General features: G+C 54.1%; 4 protein-coding genes across 4 annotated transcripts; 3 read left to right on the top strand and 1 right to left on the bottom strand.

The window, feature by feature from the left end:
- Positions 1–1,974: 1,974 nt before the first annotated feature.
- On the bottom strand, positions 1,975–6,766 carry CTAM01_01622 (ABC transporter; the record flags this gene model as incomplete). The annotated part of the gene is made up of 3 exons (XM_060517664.1): positions 1,975–3,779; positions 3,833–6,386; positions 6,443–6,766. 3 exons carry the CDS (start codon positions 6,764–6,766, stop codon positions 1,975–1,977), a joined length of 4,683 nt encoding a protein of 1,560 aa, XP_060388125.1.
- A 1,421-nt stretch (positions 6,767–8,187) lies between these two features.
- Positions 8,188–8,454, top strand: CTAM01_01621 (uncharacterized protein; the record flags this gene model as incomplete). Its single annotated transcript, XM_060517663.1, has 1 exon — positions 8,188–8,454. The coding sequence occupies one exon, from the start codon at positions 8,188–8,190 to the stop codon at positions 8,452–8,454; it is 267 nt and encodes an 88-aa protein (XP_060388124.1).
- A 5,441-nt stretch (positions 8,455–13,895) lies between these two features.
- Positions 13,896–16,307, top strand: CTAM01_01620 (WD repeat domain-containing protein; the record flags this gene model as incomplete). Its single annotated transcript, XM_060517662.1, has 5 exons — positions 13,896–14,015; positions 14,097–14,199; positions 14,263–14,496; positions 14,551–15,637; positions 15,695–16,307. The coding sequence occupies 5 exons, from the start codon at positions 13,896–13,898 to the stop codon at positions 16,305–16,307; spliced, it is 2,157 nt and encodes a 718-aa protein (XP_060388123.1).
- Positions 16,308–16,929: 622 nt separating this feature from the next.
- CTAM01_01619 (uncharacterized protein) lies at positions 16,930–18,480 on the top strand (the record flags this gene model as incomplete). The annotated part of the gene is made up of 1 exon (XM_060517661.1): positions 16,930–18,480. One exon carries the CDS (start codon positions 16,930–16,932, stop codon positions 18,478–18,480), a length of 1,551 nt encoding a protein of 516 aa, XP_060388122.1.
- Between the last annotated feature and the right edge of the window lie 67 nt (positions 18,481–18,547).

Here is an 18,547-nt window from a genome sequence, read left to right as displayed (position 1 = left end):
CATGTGTCATTTCTGTGCTGGGCTTGCCCTCTTCAAAGGCTCTCACTGGAGAGTCTCCATGTCCTGGAGGGGTTCATAAGGTAGCATGAGCAAGTTGCGCCTGATTTCCTAAGTCTATGAGAACAAAGAAGATGGCGACTGGAAAGAGTTTGATGATGGCCCACGACGAGTTCTGACAAAAGAAAACTGAAACTTCTGGGAGTGTACAGGACCTGGATGGGTGTGGCTCATCTAGGCTACTGTTGTGATGAAGAGAAAGAAGACTAGTATCTGTGTGGTTCATTGTTCTGCATAACGAGGGAGAGAAGGCGGGGATCTTTCCTGGTGGGCCAGATCCCATGGATTTATACACACATTGAGAAGACTATTGGCCCACGCTCTGTTACTATTGGTAAAGCACGTCATGAGGGCGACATTATGATTGGTGGGGAGGTCAAGATTGATTGTGTTATTGGTGCGTATAGAGATGGGAGGAGGAGGAGGAGGAGGAGAGGGAGGAATTGGGTAAAGCCCACGATTTCCTCCAGACGCGGTATAGAGGTGGAAAGGTCATCTTGTACAACGTATGCCGTCCCTCCGAGATCCATCATCACTACCGAATGCTCAGAGATCCAACAATGACGGAATCTCACCACCTGATTTACCCAGTAATCTGAAAAAGAAAACGTATCTTGCTAGTGAAAAATGAGAAAGAAAGAAAAGGAAAGAAATCAATCCGAACCCAAGCTTTGTCTGTGGAACAGCCACGAGAAGAGAAATTTTCTCAGATTGGGAATTCCTATTGAACCTTGAAGCTTTCCAATGTGCGTCCCCCAGTATGACCTCTGTCTTCATTGTCCCGTCCTCCTTCCAATCTCCCACCCCTCTGTGTTAAATAATCATTCCTGCTCGACAGCCCACCGCCTTCTCTCCACCTCACTTGAGTCTTTCCGAGACGTTTGCTTCTCTTTTTCTTACATCTGTATGCTTCTCGAAATGATTGCTGTCTTGTAAATGCAAGATTGCAGAGGCAAAAAAAAAAAGCAGATGGCAAAACTCGATTGCGCCCCTCCGTGAGAGAATTTCGACGTTCGACGGCCAGGTACACGCAAAGAGGTTTGTCATTTTATTTCTCAGGACATTACGCCATCAAACATACGAGTCATACATTAACAGCAAAAACAACCTCACATCTGCAAAAGAACAAAAGTCCTAGCATAACCAAGAGCTCATTTCCTCCATCCAAGATCGAATCAACATTCCCGTTGTTCCAAGGTAGTCAGAGGCTTAGGTAAAGCACCGCGACCGCACAGACGCATGTACCCAGGTACTTGCCGTCTTTTAGCGCGGTACTTACGGATACGAAGCAAAAACACTGGGTCAAGTACCGTGTACAAAGCCCACCAGAGTTGCCAGAATGGGCTGCAAAGAAGTTGGAATAAGCTCATCCGTCTCCACTCTGCATTCTTTCCGTCCCGTCTGCACGGTCGTGGACCCGGCGCCCAGATTCCGATACCATCGTCTCCTCCCCAGACCGAAGCCAACAGCCAAACACACTTTTTTGTCCCCATATCGTTGTCATTTTTCATTTATTTTCTTTGATTTTTCGTCTTCGATAAACACATTCACACAGCACTTTCAAACGGAAGAAGAAATGTTCTCATCCGGGTTTGTATTTCATCCATATTGGGGGGGAACTTGTTTCTAGATCCAGTCCCGTTGCTTTTTATACCGTCTTTTTCAGACATTCTTTTTCTTCCCTTTTTCTTTGCCCCCCCTTTCCCTCCTTGTTTCACTCATCGGATAGGTAAGGTAATATGAAACCTTACCAAAGGAAAAACGCAAATCTCAACTATAGACGCCAAACAAGTAGTACAACTCAAAACCGAAAACGAAGAAAACCAAGCATCTGAATCTCTACAACTCATTCTGGAGTATCTGTAGAGCTTTTCCAACCCTCAAGTCCTGCCTCGCAACAGACGCGCGTCACGCAATCTAAGAAAAGATGATGTTCTTCAACTTCTCCTTCTCACCACTCTCCTCGCACATACCCCTGAACACACCGCCCTCCTTACCCCACAGCTCCTGCGGGCTCCCGTACTCGGCGACGGCGCCGTCGCTCAGGACCAAGATGCGGTCGAAATCGGCAATCGTGCTGAGGCGGTGGGCAATGACAATCAGCGTCGAGTCGTTGAACTCCTCGCGAATGGACCGCTGGATCAGCGCGTCAGTCGTCATGTCGACGGCCGAGGTCGCCTCGTCGAGGACCATGACCTTGGGGCGCGAGACGATGGCGCGCGCGAGGCAGAGGAGCTGGCGCTGGCCCTGCGACAAGTTGCCGCCGCCCTCGGAGATGGGGGAATTTAGGTTGCGGAAGACGTTGACGTTCTTTTGCTGGTCGTTCACAGAGGGCGCCGCGCTGGAGGAAGGCTCGCCGGGCGTAGAAGGGTTCGAGTCGACGAGGTGCACGCGCTGGAGCGAGTCCTTGAGGTCGGCGTCGGTCTGGTTGTCAAAGGGGTCGAGGTTGGAGCGGACGGAGCCGGAGAAGAGGACGGGATCTTGGGGGATGATGGCGAGGCGGGAGCGGAGCTCGTGGAGCTTGATCTTGGAAATGTCGACGCCGTCGACGGAGATGCTGCCGGAGCGGGCTTCGAGGAAGCGGAAGAGGGCGAGGGTGAGGGAGGACTTGCCGGCTCCGGTGCGACCGACGACACCGATGCGCTCGTTCTTCTTGACGCTGAAGGTGAGGCCCTTGAGGACGGGGGAGAGGTCCTCAGCGTAGCTCACAACGAGGTCCTTGACCTCGAGCTTGCCCTCGGTAGGCCATGTCGCGGGGGGTTCGACGCCGCCCTGGTCCTCGGTCTTGAGGTCCGAGTACTCGACGACGCGCTCCGCGGCGTTCATGTCGAGCTCAATGTTGGCGTAGTGGCGGATAGACCAGACGATGGCCTGAGAAAACTCGAGCGCAAAGGAGAGCGTGAAACCGGCCAGGGCGGCGCCCATCGAGGGGCTGCCAAGGACGACGAAGCCGACGGCGGTGGAGAACATGGCACCGATGAGCGACATGCGCCAGCCCATCCAGCGGTTGAAGAGCCACAGGTGCCAGGAGGCCATGCCGTAGTCATCGAGGCGGGAGTACATGGAATCGATGTACGTTTGGGCCTTGTCGGAACCGCGGATGGTCATCATGCCGACGAGAGTGGAACCAAAGAGGTCAAAGATGGGAGACTTTGTCGTGCTCTCCAGTCTCTTGGCCGGTCTGGCGCCCGCGAGGTAGCGCATGGCGATCCAGACGGCAATGAGAAGCAGGACAAAGGCCAGGGGGATGATGAGCGGCGAGACGTAGAAGGCGGTGACGCAAATTCCAATGACGCTGAGGAAGGCGCCAAAGACGCCAGAGAGATCCATGCCGAGCCTGTTGTCAATGACGTTGAAATCGGCGGTGAAACGGTTGAGCACGCGGCCGGTGGGAACGGTGTCGAGCCATCGGAGCGGGGTGCGGAGCACGGTTCTGGTGATACCCTCAAACATGCGGCGACTGGCCTTGTAGCTCATCACGAAGAAGTAGAAGAAACGGCCTGTACCGAGAATAGCGGAGAAGGCAGAGATACCGACATAAATACCCAGATAGAACATGGTGTCCTTGTCCATGTTGATGCTGACGGTTTCGTTGGATGGCACGTGGAGCTCGCTGTGCTGAAGGGTGAAGGCGTAGGCGTATTGGTGTTGCGGTTGCTGGCTGAAGGTCTTGATGGACTGCTCCGATGTTCCGGTCCAGATTCGAAGCCACCATGACCGTCCTGTCCAGTTATTAGCAACATGTATGTAGAGAATCAACGCACAGGGGACTCACCAATGACAACGAATTGATAGATGACGAAAAGAAGGAAGCCGAAGCCCCACCAGGGCAAGCCACCACTCTGGCTCAAGTACGCAGCGTAGACGTGCTTCTTGATGGAGCCCTTTTCGCGAGCCTCGTCCTCGACAAACGCACGTGCAGCCTTTGAGGGTACCTTCTTCAAGATACCGCCATCTCCATTGAGCTCAGCAACCTCGGGGATCTCAACATCAGAGGCCTCTTCGGAATTGACGGCAGTGGCCTCCTCATCCGCAATCTCCTGGGAAGTCTGCTCGTGGCTCTTGATCATCTGCAGCGTTCCATCCTCAGTCAGCTCGGACAGGAAACCGGAGTGCTGGACAGTGCCGTCACCTAGCTCAACGATGAACTTGGTCCGGGGCTCGCAGAGAGCGACGTGGTGAGTGACGAGGATTCGGGTTCGGCCCTGGCAGAGATCGCCAGTGAGACACTTTTCGTAGATGTGGCGGCCGACATGAGCATCAACAGCGGAGAAAATGTCGTCGAGGACAAGAATGCCGGCACGAGAGTAGATGGCTCTCGCGAGGGTGAGGCGCCACTTCTGACCGCCACTCAGGTTGATACCGTTGGCTCCCAACTCGGTTTTGTCACCGTCCGCAAGCATTTCCAAATCCTTCTTCAGGGCGCATGCCTCGATCGTTTGGTTGTACCTCTCCTCGTCGAAGGGGAGTCCGAAAAGAATATTGCTCTTGAGTGTGGCATTCTCGATCCACGGAATCTGGCCGACGAATGAAATGCTGCTCGGGATAATCCAGTTGCCACGGTTGGCCTTGTCGTCGTTTCTCTCTTTGATCGAGGGTGGCTTCGGCGCGTAGATTGTGCCGGATAAGAGATCTGACTCGCCAAGGACGGCAGCCAGCATCAGACTCTTACCAGTACCGGTCTTGCCAGAGATGACGGACAGCTCGCCAGCGGGGAAAGTGACATCGACGTTGCGAAGGATGAATCTGTCCTCGTCCTTAGTCTCGTCATCGACAGGCCACGCGATAGTGGCGTTCTCAAAGGCAACATCAGATCCCTCGGTCACAGTCTTGGTCTTCTCAGGCCCGTTCAGGTAGTCCTGCATTCTCTTGACAGAGATGTTGGCATCGATGACATCGGTAATGAGCTCGGGAAGGACGGCGAGAGTAACCTCGAGGTTCTTGAAAACACCGATACTGACAAAGGCAACAGATGGGATCAAGGTACCGTTGAGCCATGCATACACAGCTAGGGAAACGGCGGCTAGGGCAATGGGGCTGGTGATCCACATGCCAAAGAGGACGGTGTCACCCTTGAAAACCTGCCATAGGGCACCGAGTTCCTTCTCTCGCATGGCCAGGATGCGTTTCTCCCACTGAGGCTCGAGCGCGGAAAACTTGATTTGGCGCATGCCTACGAGGGCCTCGTTGACGACGGCCAGCTTTTGATCACGAATCTTCATGAGCTTATCCTGAGCCTTGGAGTACACCTTGGCGTACGAGAAGTTGATGGGAAGAAGGATGGCCCACGCGAGCAACCCGGCACCGAGGGGTCCCCAGCCAAGCAAGTAAACGAGGAACCATATGGCGACGAGGAGCTTGGCAGCGCTGGATGGGAAGAGGAATTGGAAGGCGGCGAAATCGGAAATGCGCTTGGCGTCGACGCCAATCAAATTGATGATGGCTTGCTTCGACTTGAGCACGTTGTCGTCTTCGGCCTCTTCTTCATCAGCTTTCTTCTTCTTGTCATCCTTTGGCTTAGCATCGTCCTCCTTCTCTTCGGCTTCCTGCTTGGAGGCCGCCTTGACGTTCTTCCTGCGCATCGACTTCTCAAAGATGAGGGCAGAGAGAGCGCCTCTGAGGGGAATGCAGAGCTCGGCCCAAGACAGCCAGAACATGGTCGCCTCAACCCAGGCATCAGCCAGAATAACCAGACCAAGCCAAAAGACCAAGATCCAGATATCGGCAGGGAGGTCTTCGCCAGGCTTTCTACGTTGAAGGGTCTCAAGGATTTGTAGCGTGATCCATGACGGGGCAAGACTCAAGAAGGCCTTGGAAATAGCAATGGACCATTGGACGAATAGAGGCACGCGGTAGGCCCAAATGATGGACCACCACAGGCTGGAATCGGGCTTGAAGTTGTACGACTTCCACGACGCAGCCGAGTCTTCAGAACGGGTCCAGTGGTCCGGCTTAGGCAGGTCAGACGCATCAAGATCCTTCTTCTTGGTAGCCAGGTCGATGATTCCGCTGCACCAGCCCCAGGTGAAACGGCTGTAGGCAGGGACCGTCCTAAGGCGGTCGACAATTCTGTTCTCGAAGTAGACATCCGGTCTCCTGGGCAGAGTGACGCTCGTCACAATGAGACCCAGAGTGAGGACCAGGTTCGCAAGTTTGAGGCCGAAGGAAACGGGGTTGTTGGACAGAAGCTCATCAAACACCTTGGTGTCCTGCAAGATCTGGATGCCAGCAAAGATCAAACCGGAAAGCCAGAGCCACAAGCCGAGGCTGTAGGCCTGGACGGAGTCATTTGAAGCAGCGATGGCCACGGCTTGGAAGGCTAAAAGAATCTGATTCATGTCAGCATTCAACCAAAGGAGGTTTCGCGAGGAGGGAGTTTGCCTACCGAAATACCAGTTGAAAGCCATTCTGCAATGAATAAATTGTCATATTTACCGGTGTGAAGTGAGAGCGTCGCCAAAATGGAGTTTGCCAAGGAGACGGCCAGACCCAGGAAGGCGAATAAGAAGATGAAGGTCTTGGGCCAGCGGTTGGAAAAGGCGGCAGATGACTCGGCCGTGGCTTTTCCGTCCTTGTCTTCGTAGAAGTGGTCCTTGGGTTTGCGGGATCGAAGTTGTTGGACGAGTCCTGTGAGGGCCGGAACCGAAGTAAGAGCGATTACGCCCAAAGCAGCTCCGACCTCTATGAACAAGAGTGATTCATCTTGCATGATGGCACCAAAGTATGGGCGAGAAGTCTGAATGACTTATCTTCGCTGGTCGAATTCCGAGGTTGAAAATTGACCGCAGTTTGACGTTTGGGAAAATGAACCGGGTTGCAAGCGGGAGCTTATGATGCGATGCACCTTCGTTGGTGTGGCGGCTTTAAGAAAAAAAACGGCGCGAAGAGCCGGTCGGGAGATCCACAATGAGGCCCAAGTTGGTTGGTAAGCTGCTGCCTTCTGGAGACTGCAGTTCAAAATCGGCAAGGACTCTCCAGTTCCTTTGAAGCCCAAATCGGGTACCTCGAGTAAGGTACTCGACACCGCTAAAAAAAAAAAAAAAAAAGTGCTGACGTCGGGGCAATTCTGCTTTCGGCGTCTCCAATTCGGATGGCGGGCCGGGGCTCGAAGAAACGCAGGTTGTTTGCGCTAGTCACAGGTTTCAGCGACTTGTCTGGGTAGGAAAAGCCGGGGGAAGGATGGGCTTTTCCTTCGTCGGAAGAATGGATTGCGATTGCGCAAAGGAAACACTGAGGAAACGAAGAAGATTGCGTGGTTCGGCTTAGTGGGCGCCGATACGGAGCCGGTGGGGGTGATGCGGTCTCAAAGCTTCGTTTCGCTGACGTCGCTGACGGTGTCGCTGGTCTCTGCGCGCCTCTTCGATCATGCACGGGTTTTCGGTGCGGTGCGGTACGGCAGCTTGGGAATTGGAGACACGCGGGGGACGGAGAACGGCGGGGGAAAATGGGGGGCCAAAGGGAAGGGGGAAGAACGGCGGAACGGGGGAAGCCAAGATTGAACGGACGCCAGAAAAGCGGAAGCCTCAGGATTTAAGAAGAAAAATGATGAAAGGGGGGGAGAGAAGTCTACAATTGTTGAGTAATAAGGCATGTAACCACTGCCCTGGTAGGCAAGGTATTGTTCGATCAATTGGCAAGGTCGAGGAGAGGAAAGAGGAGCCGCTTCTGGTTCCGCGTCTTGCTTACCCATCCAATTCATTCTACCTACCTTACCGTACCTCTCACCTAACCTGACGGATAATTACCTGGTAGGCATTTTCTCATGAAGCTTACGGCTTCACCCCCAGACAACCTCGCACGCCCCCTGATGCTGCCTGCCCGGTTGCAAGCGGCTGATGCCATTGGTCACTGAACCAAGATAGCGTGCCGCATTTTGCAATTCGCAGTTTGCATTTTTTTCGATCTAGGAATCCAGAAAGACAAGACTCAGTTCAGGTAGACACACCGCACACCATGACACACCCCGGGGAGTTGGCGGCGACGGCGTGCGGCGTGCGCGCGCATCCCCCACCCCCCCTGCAATGCCGCCTTTTTGGCTGGCTGGGATCAAGCTGGTGGGTGCGCCGTGCACTGGGATTCCAATGGATCTTGCCAACACCCCCATCTTCACATCCCCAATTCACCACACAAATGGTGCTTCGCGGTCTTGACGGTTCGCCAACACCCCTTCTCGAACCCCCCACTTTGCGATGCACTCGGGAACCCAACTCTGATCTCGCCATCCGCATCGTGACGTCCCCATCCTTGACCTGCCTCAACCCTACTGCGCAGTACCTCGACCTGCATCACTCTGCCGCGTCTTTGCAGATTATCCGACATGCGTCAGACGCGGGCATGGCGCTGTCGCCTAGCCGGGCCCTAGGCAGCCAACGTCGACGACGACGATGGCAACGATGACATATCTCAAAGCATCAGAGAGAGCGACAACTAAGTTATTGTTCGCTGGCAGACGTAGCCGACGGGACACTTTAGCTCCTCTCTCAAATGTCAAACCCGCCCTTTTGAGTATACGAAAATTGATGTATGGCACCCGCGGCCTGCCACCGTAACTGCTCTTGAATCCATGAACCATGTCACCTTGTCAAGAGTCGAGGGCCTTCCCCCCCCCCCCCCCCACCCTGTCGGCTACGGGCGCGGTGGTTGGCCGACGACGCCGTTTCGCCGTTTGACTCATCGGCGGGAAGGAGGGAGACAAGGGACAAGGCAGATGGTGCCAATGTGGTACAGTGGTAGTCTGGCAGATCAATTCAATTGAGAAAAAAAAAATCCAAGCGATGCCAGAGGGAGGGGTGGCGGCTCAGGTGTGGAGTTTCAACTTGGCAGAAGTTCCTCTCGTGGACCCTGGGTGCTGATACGGCGGCCCGGGGTGGGTGGCCTAGTGTAGCACATCATGAATTTGTGCTTGCTCTTCCTTGCCGGGGGCTGGCAGGTGAATGAGAGACTGACTGATTGACCAAAGTACCTATTTCACGCACGAAAGGCGCAACAATACAAGTAAAGAAACAGAAGGGAAGAAGAGGCGGATACTCGTACCAATCTAAACAGAAGAGGGTGAGCCTCGCGGTTGACGTTCCTTGTTAGTGCATTAGCCCCAATGCAGTCATCCTGCACTAACATGGCCTGATGCGCATGCCTGCGCAAAAAGTTGCAGCTGCTCTCTTCCTCGGCGAACGGCGAGCCAACCTTTTGCGTGCCTAGAAGACCCCCATCCGCTTCCGCCTCGCTGGGTTGCTATCCTGGCACGAACCCCGTATTCTGCCGTCAATCGACAAAGAGAGAGGGTCGAATTCGTTGACCATTGTCTGCTTTTCTCTTCCAATTGCCTGGGCGCAGAGTACGTAGGATGGATGGCGCATACCGCACCTATTCGTACGACGTTTCGTGCCTTGCCCCAGACGGTCGGGAACGATGCCAAACTCGTCTGATTCGTCATCCATCATTGATCTCGATTCTCAAATCACAAAGAATCTGCGCCTGCATCCCCGCCTGCTACCTTGCCTGTCGGCCAGCCGGTTCCTCTCGTCGAGACTCAAAGCTGAATCCGAGACTTGGTATCCGTAATCTCAAAAGACTCACAAAGTCCAGTCATAATGCTGAATTAGGAAGGAGAGTTTGGAGAGAGGGGGGCGCGCGGGTGCCAGGTGGTGGGAGTCTGGGAGGCTCTAATTTGCATGGGCGGGACTGCGCCGCAGGATTTCGGTCATGGATGATGGGGATTTTTGGGAAGGGCGGTCAGACTAGCAAATCATGGGATGTGGGTCCCCGCCGCCAGCCAGCCACGCCTGGCCCAAATGGTTTTTGCCAGTTGCCAATTGCCAATTGCCAATTGGGATTCTCCACCTCATAGTCTCGAGTCCCATCATCGGGGCAGTCGTGTGATGGGAACCGTTTTTCCCGCTTCCCGCTTCCATTCCTGCCGTCCGCTAAATGCTGACTGCTCCTGCCCTTTGCTTCTGCTTCTGTCACTCGTCCCGCTAGCGTGTTTACGACTTGCAACTCGACGTTTAGAGATTTGTCGTCACTTCCGAGTCCTGAGATTGGTCTGGTCCATGGCGGCTGCAGGAAGTTTCCCCGTGAGTCTTTGGGCGGATAGAGATATGAGACCACCTCCTTTGTCTGTGTCTATTGCGAACGCAGAAACAATGACGCCTAATTGAAAAGCATGGGTCGTTGTTTGTGGGTTTCGTTCTTCCTTCCTCTATCGACGAACGTACTCACCTAACCCTCGAACCTGCCTTAGAAGTCGAGAAGGAGGTCTCAAAGTCCAGGCAGCCGCTGACACACCATCTCGCTTACCTGCGCTTCGGCTTCCATTACCGCCCTGCTATCTACCTCATATATGCACCTCATTCTTATCACATTTCTTTCTTGTCCTTATTCTCTCGCCGCAAGATTTCCATACGACACCGCAAGGTGCTGACTGCATCAAGAGTCGCTGAAAAAGAGATGAGAAACAAAGTACTGTGCCGCAGAATACGACGCCACGTGCCAATCTCTCATCTTTTTTCGATCCCGTGAGCTCTTCTTTATCAGCAAGTAGCAATCAGGACCTTCCCATCTCGATTAATTCCAAGCCCGGGCTTCTGGCTGTTCGGTACCTCACTCTACCTTTGCCCAAGGTGATGGAGTGACGTTGGAAGAAGACGCGGCTACTCGGGGACTTTGCTGCCTTGCCAAGGCTGCCATGCCATCCCCCCCCCCCCCCGCACCGGGGCTTTTGCCCGTGTTGGATCTGGCAGCCGACGACACGTCGACCGTCGCCGTCGCCAAAGTAGTTCTTCTTCTTGTCATTTCATCTTCTGTTCCTCAGATATGAATACTGGGTGTCAATCTGATCCGACTCATGATGCTGCGCCTGCGACACCGTTCGGCATGTGGGCTAGGTGGGAACAGGCCGTAAAACTGCGAGACGGACGTGAGATGCGAAACATCAGACACCGGGTCGATTCGACGTTTCGAAACGGAAATGTTTTTTTGGTGTGACATTAGACCGGGCCAATTTCTTTGCGGTGTGTGTCACGCCTCACACATCGTCGGGCGAGTGAGTCCTATCGGCCAGAGAAAACAAGGCAACGTGTGGCTTATCCCAAAGAAAATTATCCAACATCCACTGCATACCTTACATGCGAGCGAATGCCGGCGCAGTGTAACAGCCGCGCTTCGATATGGACGCTCCCATCCTGTTCATTAATCAAAAGTCTGCGATTGGATGACGCCCGGCGACTTTGAAGCCTGCGGTGCTTGCATTACCTATTGCTCACCGCCGACGCGGTGGCAGATTTTCTTGGCGATATCAGGCGGCGGCGGGTTGTTAATGATGCAAATTTTGTTGGCTCTTTCTGTTAGTTAATGGTAGCTGCCTGCGTTTGATGGTGGTGTACGAAGTAAGGTAGTAGCACTGTAGTGATTACATTGTGAGGCAGAGAGAAAACGAGTTGTTCCGTCACGGTTTGACTCAAACGGACGAACGCTCTCCCGACGGTTAGGTATGACTGTGCTGAGATTGTGCTCAGATGGATGACTGGGCATTGGAAGTTCCCCTTCTCATGCTCAATAGTTGAAACCGACCGAAATTTGCAAGCCATTGCTAATCTGACAAACTTCCCTTCTGGCTGCGACACTCACTATGATGGTTTTCCTTACCGTTGCAACCGACGCCAATGAAACAGGGCTGAAAATCGGGTATGGTACTTGTAGGTAGCCTATGTTGTGGACCGGGTCGTCGGGGCTGCACCATGCAGACTACACAGTACCAGGAGTCTTTCTTGAATTTGGGGGTAAAGAGAGGAAGGGGTTCACGATGAGTTGGAGACATCGAGCAAATGCATCTCTGGAAAAAAGCGATGCCGAGTGCAGCCCCTCAGCGTACCAATAGTTGTGACTAAGACTGATATAACGCGTGCTTCTAGAAGGGAGGTCTTTTGGAACAGGGCCCAAGCGATGTGCTCAAGAGTTCCATGGGTTCAAAGATGGAGACAAAGTGGAAATTCCCAATGAGCAATTGGCATTAGCCGTGCATTCATTGGCGGAGGCACTTCAGCCCTATGTGTACGGAGGGAGTAATGGTGCGCAGATATCTCACTCGGCATGTTGGGAGACCGATATTCAAGTAGGGAGCTATGGAGGATGACAAGGTACCTAGGGGCAAGATCGGGACTGTAATGCATTTCCATTGTACGATGAGATTCACTCTCTCATCTGAAAAAAATTGTCAATTGTCGAGCAATGGGTACTTGCTCCAGCCAGAGCTCATTCAGAGATTAGATGGTTAGGCAGTTGAAAGAGTGAGAGTGAGTGGTGGCAACAACAAAGTTGAAACCCGAGGGAACTGGCACAATCACCAGGGGAAAGTGGCAACGAGCCCCCAAATAAACTTGAATCAGAGAATCCCCTTTGGAATCTGGGCGAAAAGTCCCTTCGTTTCGAGGTGTTGCGCCGACTGCCTCAAACCCGCCCACGAGTGCGTCGATCCTCCCATCCCAACACCTTGCAGTGCATACGACTCCAGCCAATCAGAACGAGCAGAAACGCATGCGATAAGCAGTGACGGGTCTGGTGATGAGATACGGCTATTTCACGGTGGTACCGAAAGTTGAAAGGCTGAGGTGGCAGCCTGAGTTAGTTGTGCCCAATTTGTGACTACTGTTTGCTCGTAACGCAATCCTTTGCGCTGAAATACCAAGCAGAAATGGAAAGCAGAAGAAGAAGAAAGGATTCAAGTTCAGTTCAGACTCCAAGGACAGGACCCAGTCGAAAGCATCTTGGGAAACGGCTGTAGCCAATCAGACGAGGCTGGATGAGCCAGACAGTGGATTGCTCCCTCAAAGGCTTTCTCTGACGGAGCTGTCTGATTGGCTAAACACACGGCCTGGGCGCCTTATGGCGAGCAGCTTCCCTGCCGTTTCCCTGCTCACGGCTGCTCTCCCCGATTTTCTCGAAGTGCAGAGCCCGCCTTGGATGGGTAAGCTAAAATGATGCCGATGCTGGGCGCTGCAGTTGCGACAGGCTCTGCGTGTCTGGTTGCTGTAGCGGCTGGAGAACCTGCCACACCACCCAAGGGACCGTCAAACTTTGGGGAGGTTTTGCGGTGGAAAACACCAGCCTGGTATCCGTACAGGCGGACAAGCCCGCGACTGGCACCATGGAGCCTAAGGTACGGTAACAATCAATGGGTGCCCTGGGAAGCCCAGCTCCTTCTTGTCCCTGCAACAGCGCGTGCGTTGGAGCCGTCTGAGCTCCTGCACGCCGAACCAAACCACACCAAACTCCACCCTGCCCTGCTCGGGAACGACATTTCATCCATTCTTGCGCCCTCGTGACAATTCCCTGCCAAGTTTAATTGATTTTCCATTTTCGCTATTTTCTTCTTTATCCTCCCTCTTTATCCATACCGCTTCAAACACGGGACCTCGTATGTGTCGTTCCACGCGGTACTAAAGCTCCTGTCAACCCAACCCCTCCCACCCCCAAATCCAATCCGCCTATTGAGGTTTGCCGCTAAGCAGCTGCGAATCGACGCTGCTGCAAAGGAGCTGTTGCCCATCGACCAATCTCCCGAGCTGTTGTTGCCGAGCTAAGGAGAAGCTCGACCTCCTCAGCCTACCCGCCCCTCATCCAACCTCATCCCACCGCGAACGCTGCACGAAGCTTCCCGACTCGAATCGACCATCGGATTTTTACTCCCCCGACAAGCTCTTCTCGACAACATTCAGCACGGCCCGTATTCCATCCGCCAAACTCCCCATCGTACGAGCGCCATCATCACCAAACTCAGCCCGCCCACGACCGCCCACGATCCCGCACATGTCTCGAGACGGCCGTATACACACTCAGTCACGATGAAGAGCACGCCGCTTATCATCAATTGGCATGACCAGAATGCCCCAGTCTACTCGGCCCATTTCGAGCCTCACGGCAAGGGTCGACTAGCTACGGCTGGAGGAGATAATAACGTGAGAGTACGTCAGACGCCTGAACTGGCGAGCATGCCATCCGGTCCCACGCGTGACCCTGCGCTGCGATGCTAACACAAACACCAGCTCTGGAAGGTAGACAGCGATGGAGAAGATCGAAAGGTCGACTACTTGTCAACCTTGAGCAAGCATACACAGGCAGTCAATGTCGTTCGATGGGCACCCAAAGGTAAGAAGCCAATTCCGGACGCTGTATCCTGCATTTCGCTAAACTTTCTTCCTTCTTGCGCAGGTGAGATACTCGCTTCCGCCGGCGACGACGGCAATGTCATCATATGGGTCATGTCCGAACACAGCGGCCCTGCCTTTGGCAACGAGGGCCTCGAGGATAAGGAGACGTGGAGAACCAAGCACATGTGTCGATCTAGCGGATCCGAGATTTACGACCTTGCCTGGTCTCCTGATAGCTCCTACTTCATCATTGGAAGCATGGACAATATTGCTCGAATCTACAATGCTAGCTCTGGTACGTTTCCCCGCTGATGATGGCGTATTCCACACTCATATCTAACAAGGACAGGTACCCTTGTGCGCCAGATTGCTGAGCATAGCCATTATGTTCAAGGTGTCGCATGGGATCCTTTGAACGAGTACATCGCAACCCAGTCCTCCGACCGATCCGTCCACATTTATTCCTTGAAAACAAAGGATGGACAGCATACACTGAGCGGCAACCACGACGACAAGCCCTCTAAGATTGCGAGCCATAACAAGAGTGACCTGCCCCCACGCCGCATATCCTCCAGCAGCCCTGCACCTCCTGACTTTGGCATGAGGACCCACCTTACTGTCGAACAGGCCATTGGATCCCCGGTGCCCTCCGCCCCCGGAACTCCCACCTCAATCGCATTGCCGATGAACCCGCCCAGTGTGATTAGCCATAGCAGAAGATCGTCATTTTCGTCTAGACGATCGCCTTCTCCGGCTCCGTCAATGCCGCTCCCGGCTGTAATGTCCATGGAGCCATCGCCAAAGCCTCACCCATCCGGTGGTCTTGGTATGAAGAACTCGACACTCTATGCTAACGAGACGCTCTCATCCTTTTTCCGACGCTTGACCTTCACTCCAGATGGCAGTCTTCTGCTTACTCCAGCTGGCCAGTACCAAACTCAACACAGCTCAGAAGGAAATGCGAAGCCCACATTTGAGGTCACCAATACCGTCTACATTTACACGAGAGGTGGCATCAATAAGGCGCCAATTGCGCACTTGCCTGGTCACAAGAAGCCTTCTGTTGTGGTCAAGTGCTCACCCATCTTTTACTCGTTGCGGACATCGCCTCCTGTTACCAAGCATATCACCATCGATACGTCATCCTCTGAAGATCCCATCCCGGCACTGCCTGAACCGGTCTCGAAGCCGGTGACTTCTACTTCGGTCATGGACCCGCCTCCACCGCCAACCTCGGTCCCAGAGTCCGGTTCTACACCGAGCAAGGCCGAACCTAGCGCTTCTACGCCTGGCCCCAAGCCGGCCTTTGCCCTGCCTTACAGAATGATTTACGCTGTGGCGACTCAAGACGCCGTCCTTCTTTATGATTCTCAGCAGCAGACACCTATCTGCATAGTCAGCAATCTTCACTGTGCGACATTCACTGATCTAGCTTGGTAAGTATTCTTTGCTGCACCCTAAGTTGACACAACAAGGCTAACAATACGCAAAAGGTCAAGCGATGGTCTCACTCTCTTGGTTTCATCCTCTGATGGATTCTGTTCGACCTTGTCTTTCTCACCTGGTGAGCTGGGCCAGATCTATCAAGGAGACCTGCCTACTGCCAAGAATCCAACTGCTGGAAGCACAGGAGCGACATCGTCGAATCAAACGACTCCGGTCCCTGCTCCAAGCTCAGCATTCGCCCCTCCGTCTCCATTTCCAAATGGCTCGGGTCACCATCACCGAAACTCGGCGAGCTCTTTTACTGCTCCGTCGCCGCCACCCGCCGGGTTTGTCAGCCAGCGACCTCAGTCGCCCGCTCGATCGAACTCTACTTCATCCGTGGCGACTCAGTCATCGAATGTGGTGACGAATCCATCATTGATTGTGGGCAGCGTGCCTGGCATTGCTGTCGCCAACTCCACCAAGGTTACAGGCGTCCCCATCACCACGCCGCCAGAGACGCCGAGGACCAACGCTGCCACAAACCCGACCCCGGCTGCATCGACTGCCGGTACAGCAGCAAGCGGAACTAAACGTGAGGCAAGTGAGGGAGAGAAGGAAGAGGGCAGCGAGCCCAAGAAGAGACGAATCGCGCCTACCCTGGTGGAACAGAAGCCGTAGAGGATATCGGCTTATGTATGAGTGTTCGAATCTTGTCTTGTACAATGAAACATGGGGAAAAGCGTTGCTTAGTTGGAACACATGGGAATGAAGCGAATAGTGCGAGCTCTGATGGGGCGGTGTCAGCCTTGAAAGGTCGGGCTAGAGGTAACGAGAACTCGCGCGAAGGTCGCACTCGCGAACGAATTTGTTTGCATGGCAAGGCGTTGTAAGGGTATAACAAGGGCTATGTAGCGATATCTCTATAGTCATTTGAATGAAGTGCCCCATTCATGTGCTTGGTATTCGTTTGGCAGGTTTTGTGTGTTTGAATCACCAGATGGCGATAGCAGACCGGAGGCCGGGCCCGTCATGATCGGCATACCGGGTGCTGACGGAAGCAAGTGGGGTCCGTGCAACGACATGCCAACTTTTGGTTGTAGTTGTCGCTTTTGGCAGCACCGTGTAAGCCATCTAAAAAGCCTTTCAAAGTCATTGATCATCAATATTGGGCAAATGGATTTGATGGTCTTTGGACCCCCATTCATTCACTTGACAAGACTGTGATTTCGTTCTTTTCCGGCGGTGGCGAATACCGACCTATTCAATAGCTTGCCATTTTGAATCAGGCAGGCAGGGAACTATGGCATCGAAACGACTGCCGAGTGCGAGTTTCATCGAGAACCCATTTATCAAGAAGCGAAATTTAGAATGGTCGCTTGATGTGCCGGGGCCAAAGACTGAGGATGGCGGACAGGGAGAGGAGAGTGAACCAGATGATGGGTTGGAGGTACGGGATGCTGCAGCTGACGACTGGCCGGGTCGAGATGTGGTCGCGATACTGGACCCGCCATCCCGCGAGCCCGAGCATAATCTCGAAATTGAGTCCAGGATCAAGCGCGAGGCTACTACAAACCTCTCAGCGGCGTTAGAATCAGGCGTCGCAACGCAACCCGACCCGGCAGCGCACTTCTTCGCCCACCTAGCACGACATACCCTCTCCCCTTACCCTGCCAACACGCCGCACCTCTCCGCCGACGGCGGCTTGCGCTCCCTCTTCCTCGCGCACGTGAGGTCGAGGCGGGGCGCGCACTTTGTGGTGCACCAGCACGACCACCCGATCGCGGGCGTGCACTACGACCTCCGGCTGCAGGTGAATGCCACAAGCAGCGTCAGCTGGGCGGTGATGTACGGGTTACCCGGGGACGCGAACTCCAAGAGGTTGAACCGGAATGCGACGGAGACGAGGGTGCATTGTCTTTGGAATCATGTCGTTGAGGTTGGGAGTCGGGGCACGGGGAGTTTGGTGATTTGGGATTGTGGGTGGTACGAGGTGTTGGGGAGGGGTGAGAGAAGGAAAGGGAGGGGAGGGCCGGAGGTTGATCCTGATTCCGGGGGCGATGATGGTGAAGATGAGGGGGATGATGATGGGGATGGGGGGATGACGGGGCAGGACGAGTTGGCGAGGGCGTTTGCGGAGAGGAAGATTCGGGTGAGGTTGCATGGGAGTCGGCTTCCTGAGGGGTATGTGTTGAATCTGAGGCTGACTAAGGGGGAGGACGCGGAGGGGAGGAGGAAGAGTGCGAGGGCGATGGGGAGGCCTGCGAGGAAGAGGAGGCGGGGTGGTGGTGGGAAGCAGATGAAGAAGAAGAACGAAGTTGTCGAGACTAGTTCTGGCGGTGAGTCGAGTGAAGACAGGGATGAGGACGTTGTTCCTGATCCGCTTGATGGTGGTGACCGTTACGGTGGTGATGGTTATGGTGGCGAGGGGGAGGAAAACAAGTTGTCAGCTGTGGAGAGGGAGATTCGGGAGGTGGAGGACGAGTTCGTGAGGAGGACGAACGCGTATCGGGGCGCGGAGAATAGCGTCGGGAGCGTGTACCAGCGGCGATGGTACCTTTCGCTTGATCGGGAGGCGTGCGGGTTTGAGAGGAGGAGTATTGGGGGGAAGAGGGTCTGGGTTCTGAGGGACCGTGATGGTGGTGGTGATGTTGATGGTCAAGAGAACGAACAAGGTGGCAGTAGAAAGAGAGACGAGGTCGATGAGAGCGGGAGGCTGAGGTTTCCGTTCTACGTTCGAGGTCCTGACGTTGAGAGGAGCGTTGTGACGGGACGAAGGGGGGATGAGGTTTTGAGTGACGAGGGTGTCGAGGGGTTTGTGAGGAGGAAGGGGTGGAGGCCTGTGTTGAATTGAGATGTTCGAGTACATCTAGTTCATGGGCTGAGGCCTGTGTAAGAAGATGAGCGTTGGCAGGTATTTA

This window comes from Colletotrichum tamarilloi, assembly GCF_030869305.1.
Source record: "Colletotrichum tamarilloi strain Tom-12 chromosome Unknown Scaffold_3.1, whole genome shotgun sequence".
NCBI classification, from domain to species: domain Eukaryota; kingdom Fungi; phylum Ascomycota; class Sordariomycetes; order Glomerellales; family Glomerellaceae; genus Colletotrichum; species Colletotrichum tamarilloi.
This window is presented reverse-complemented; position numbering and strand designations above follow the sequence as displayed.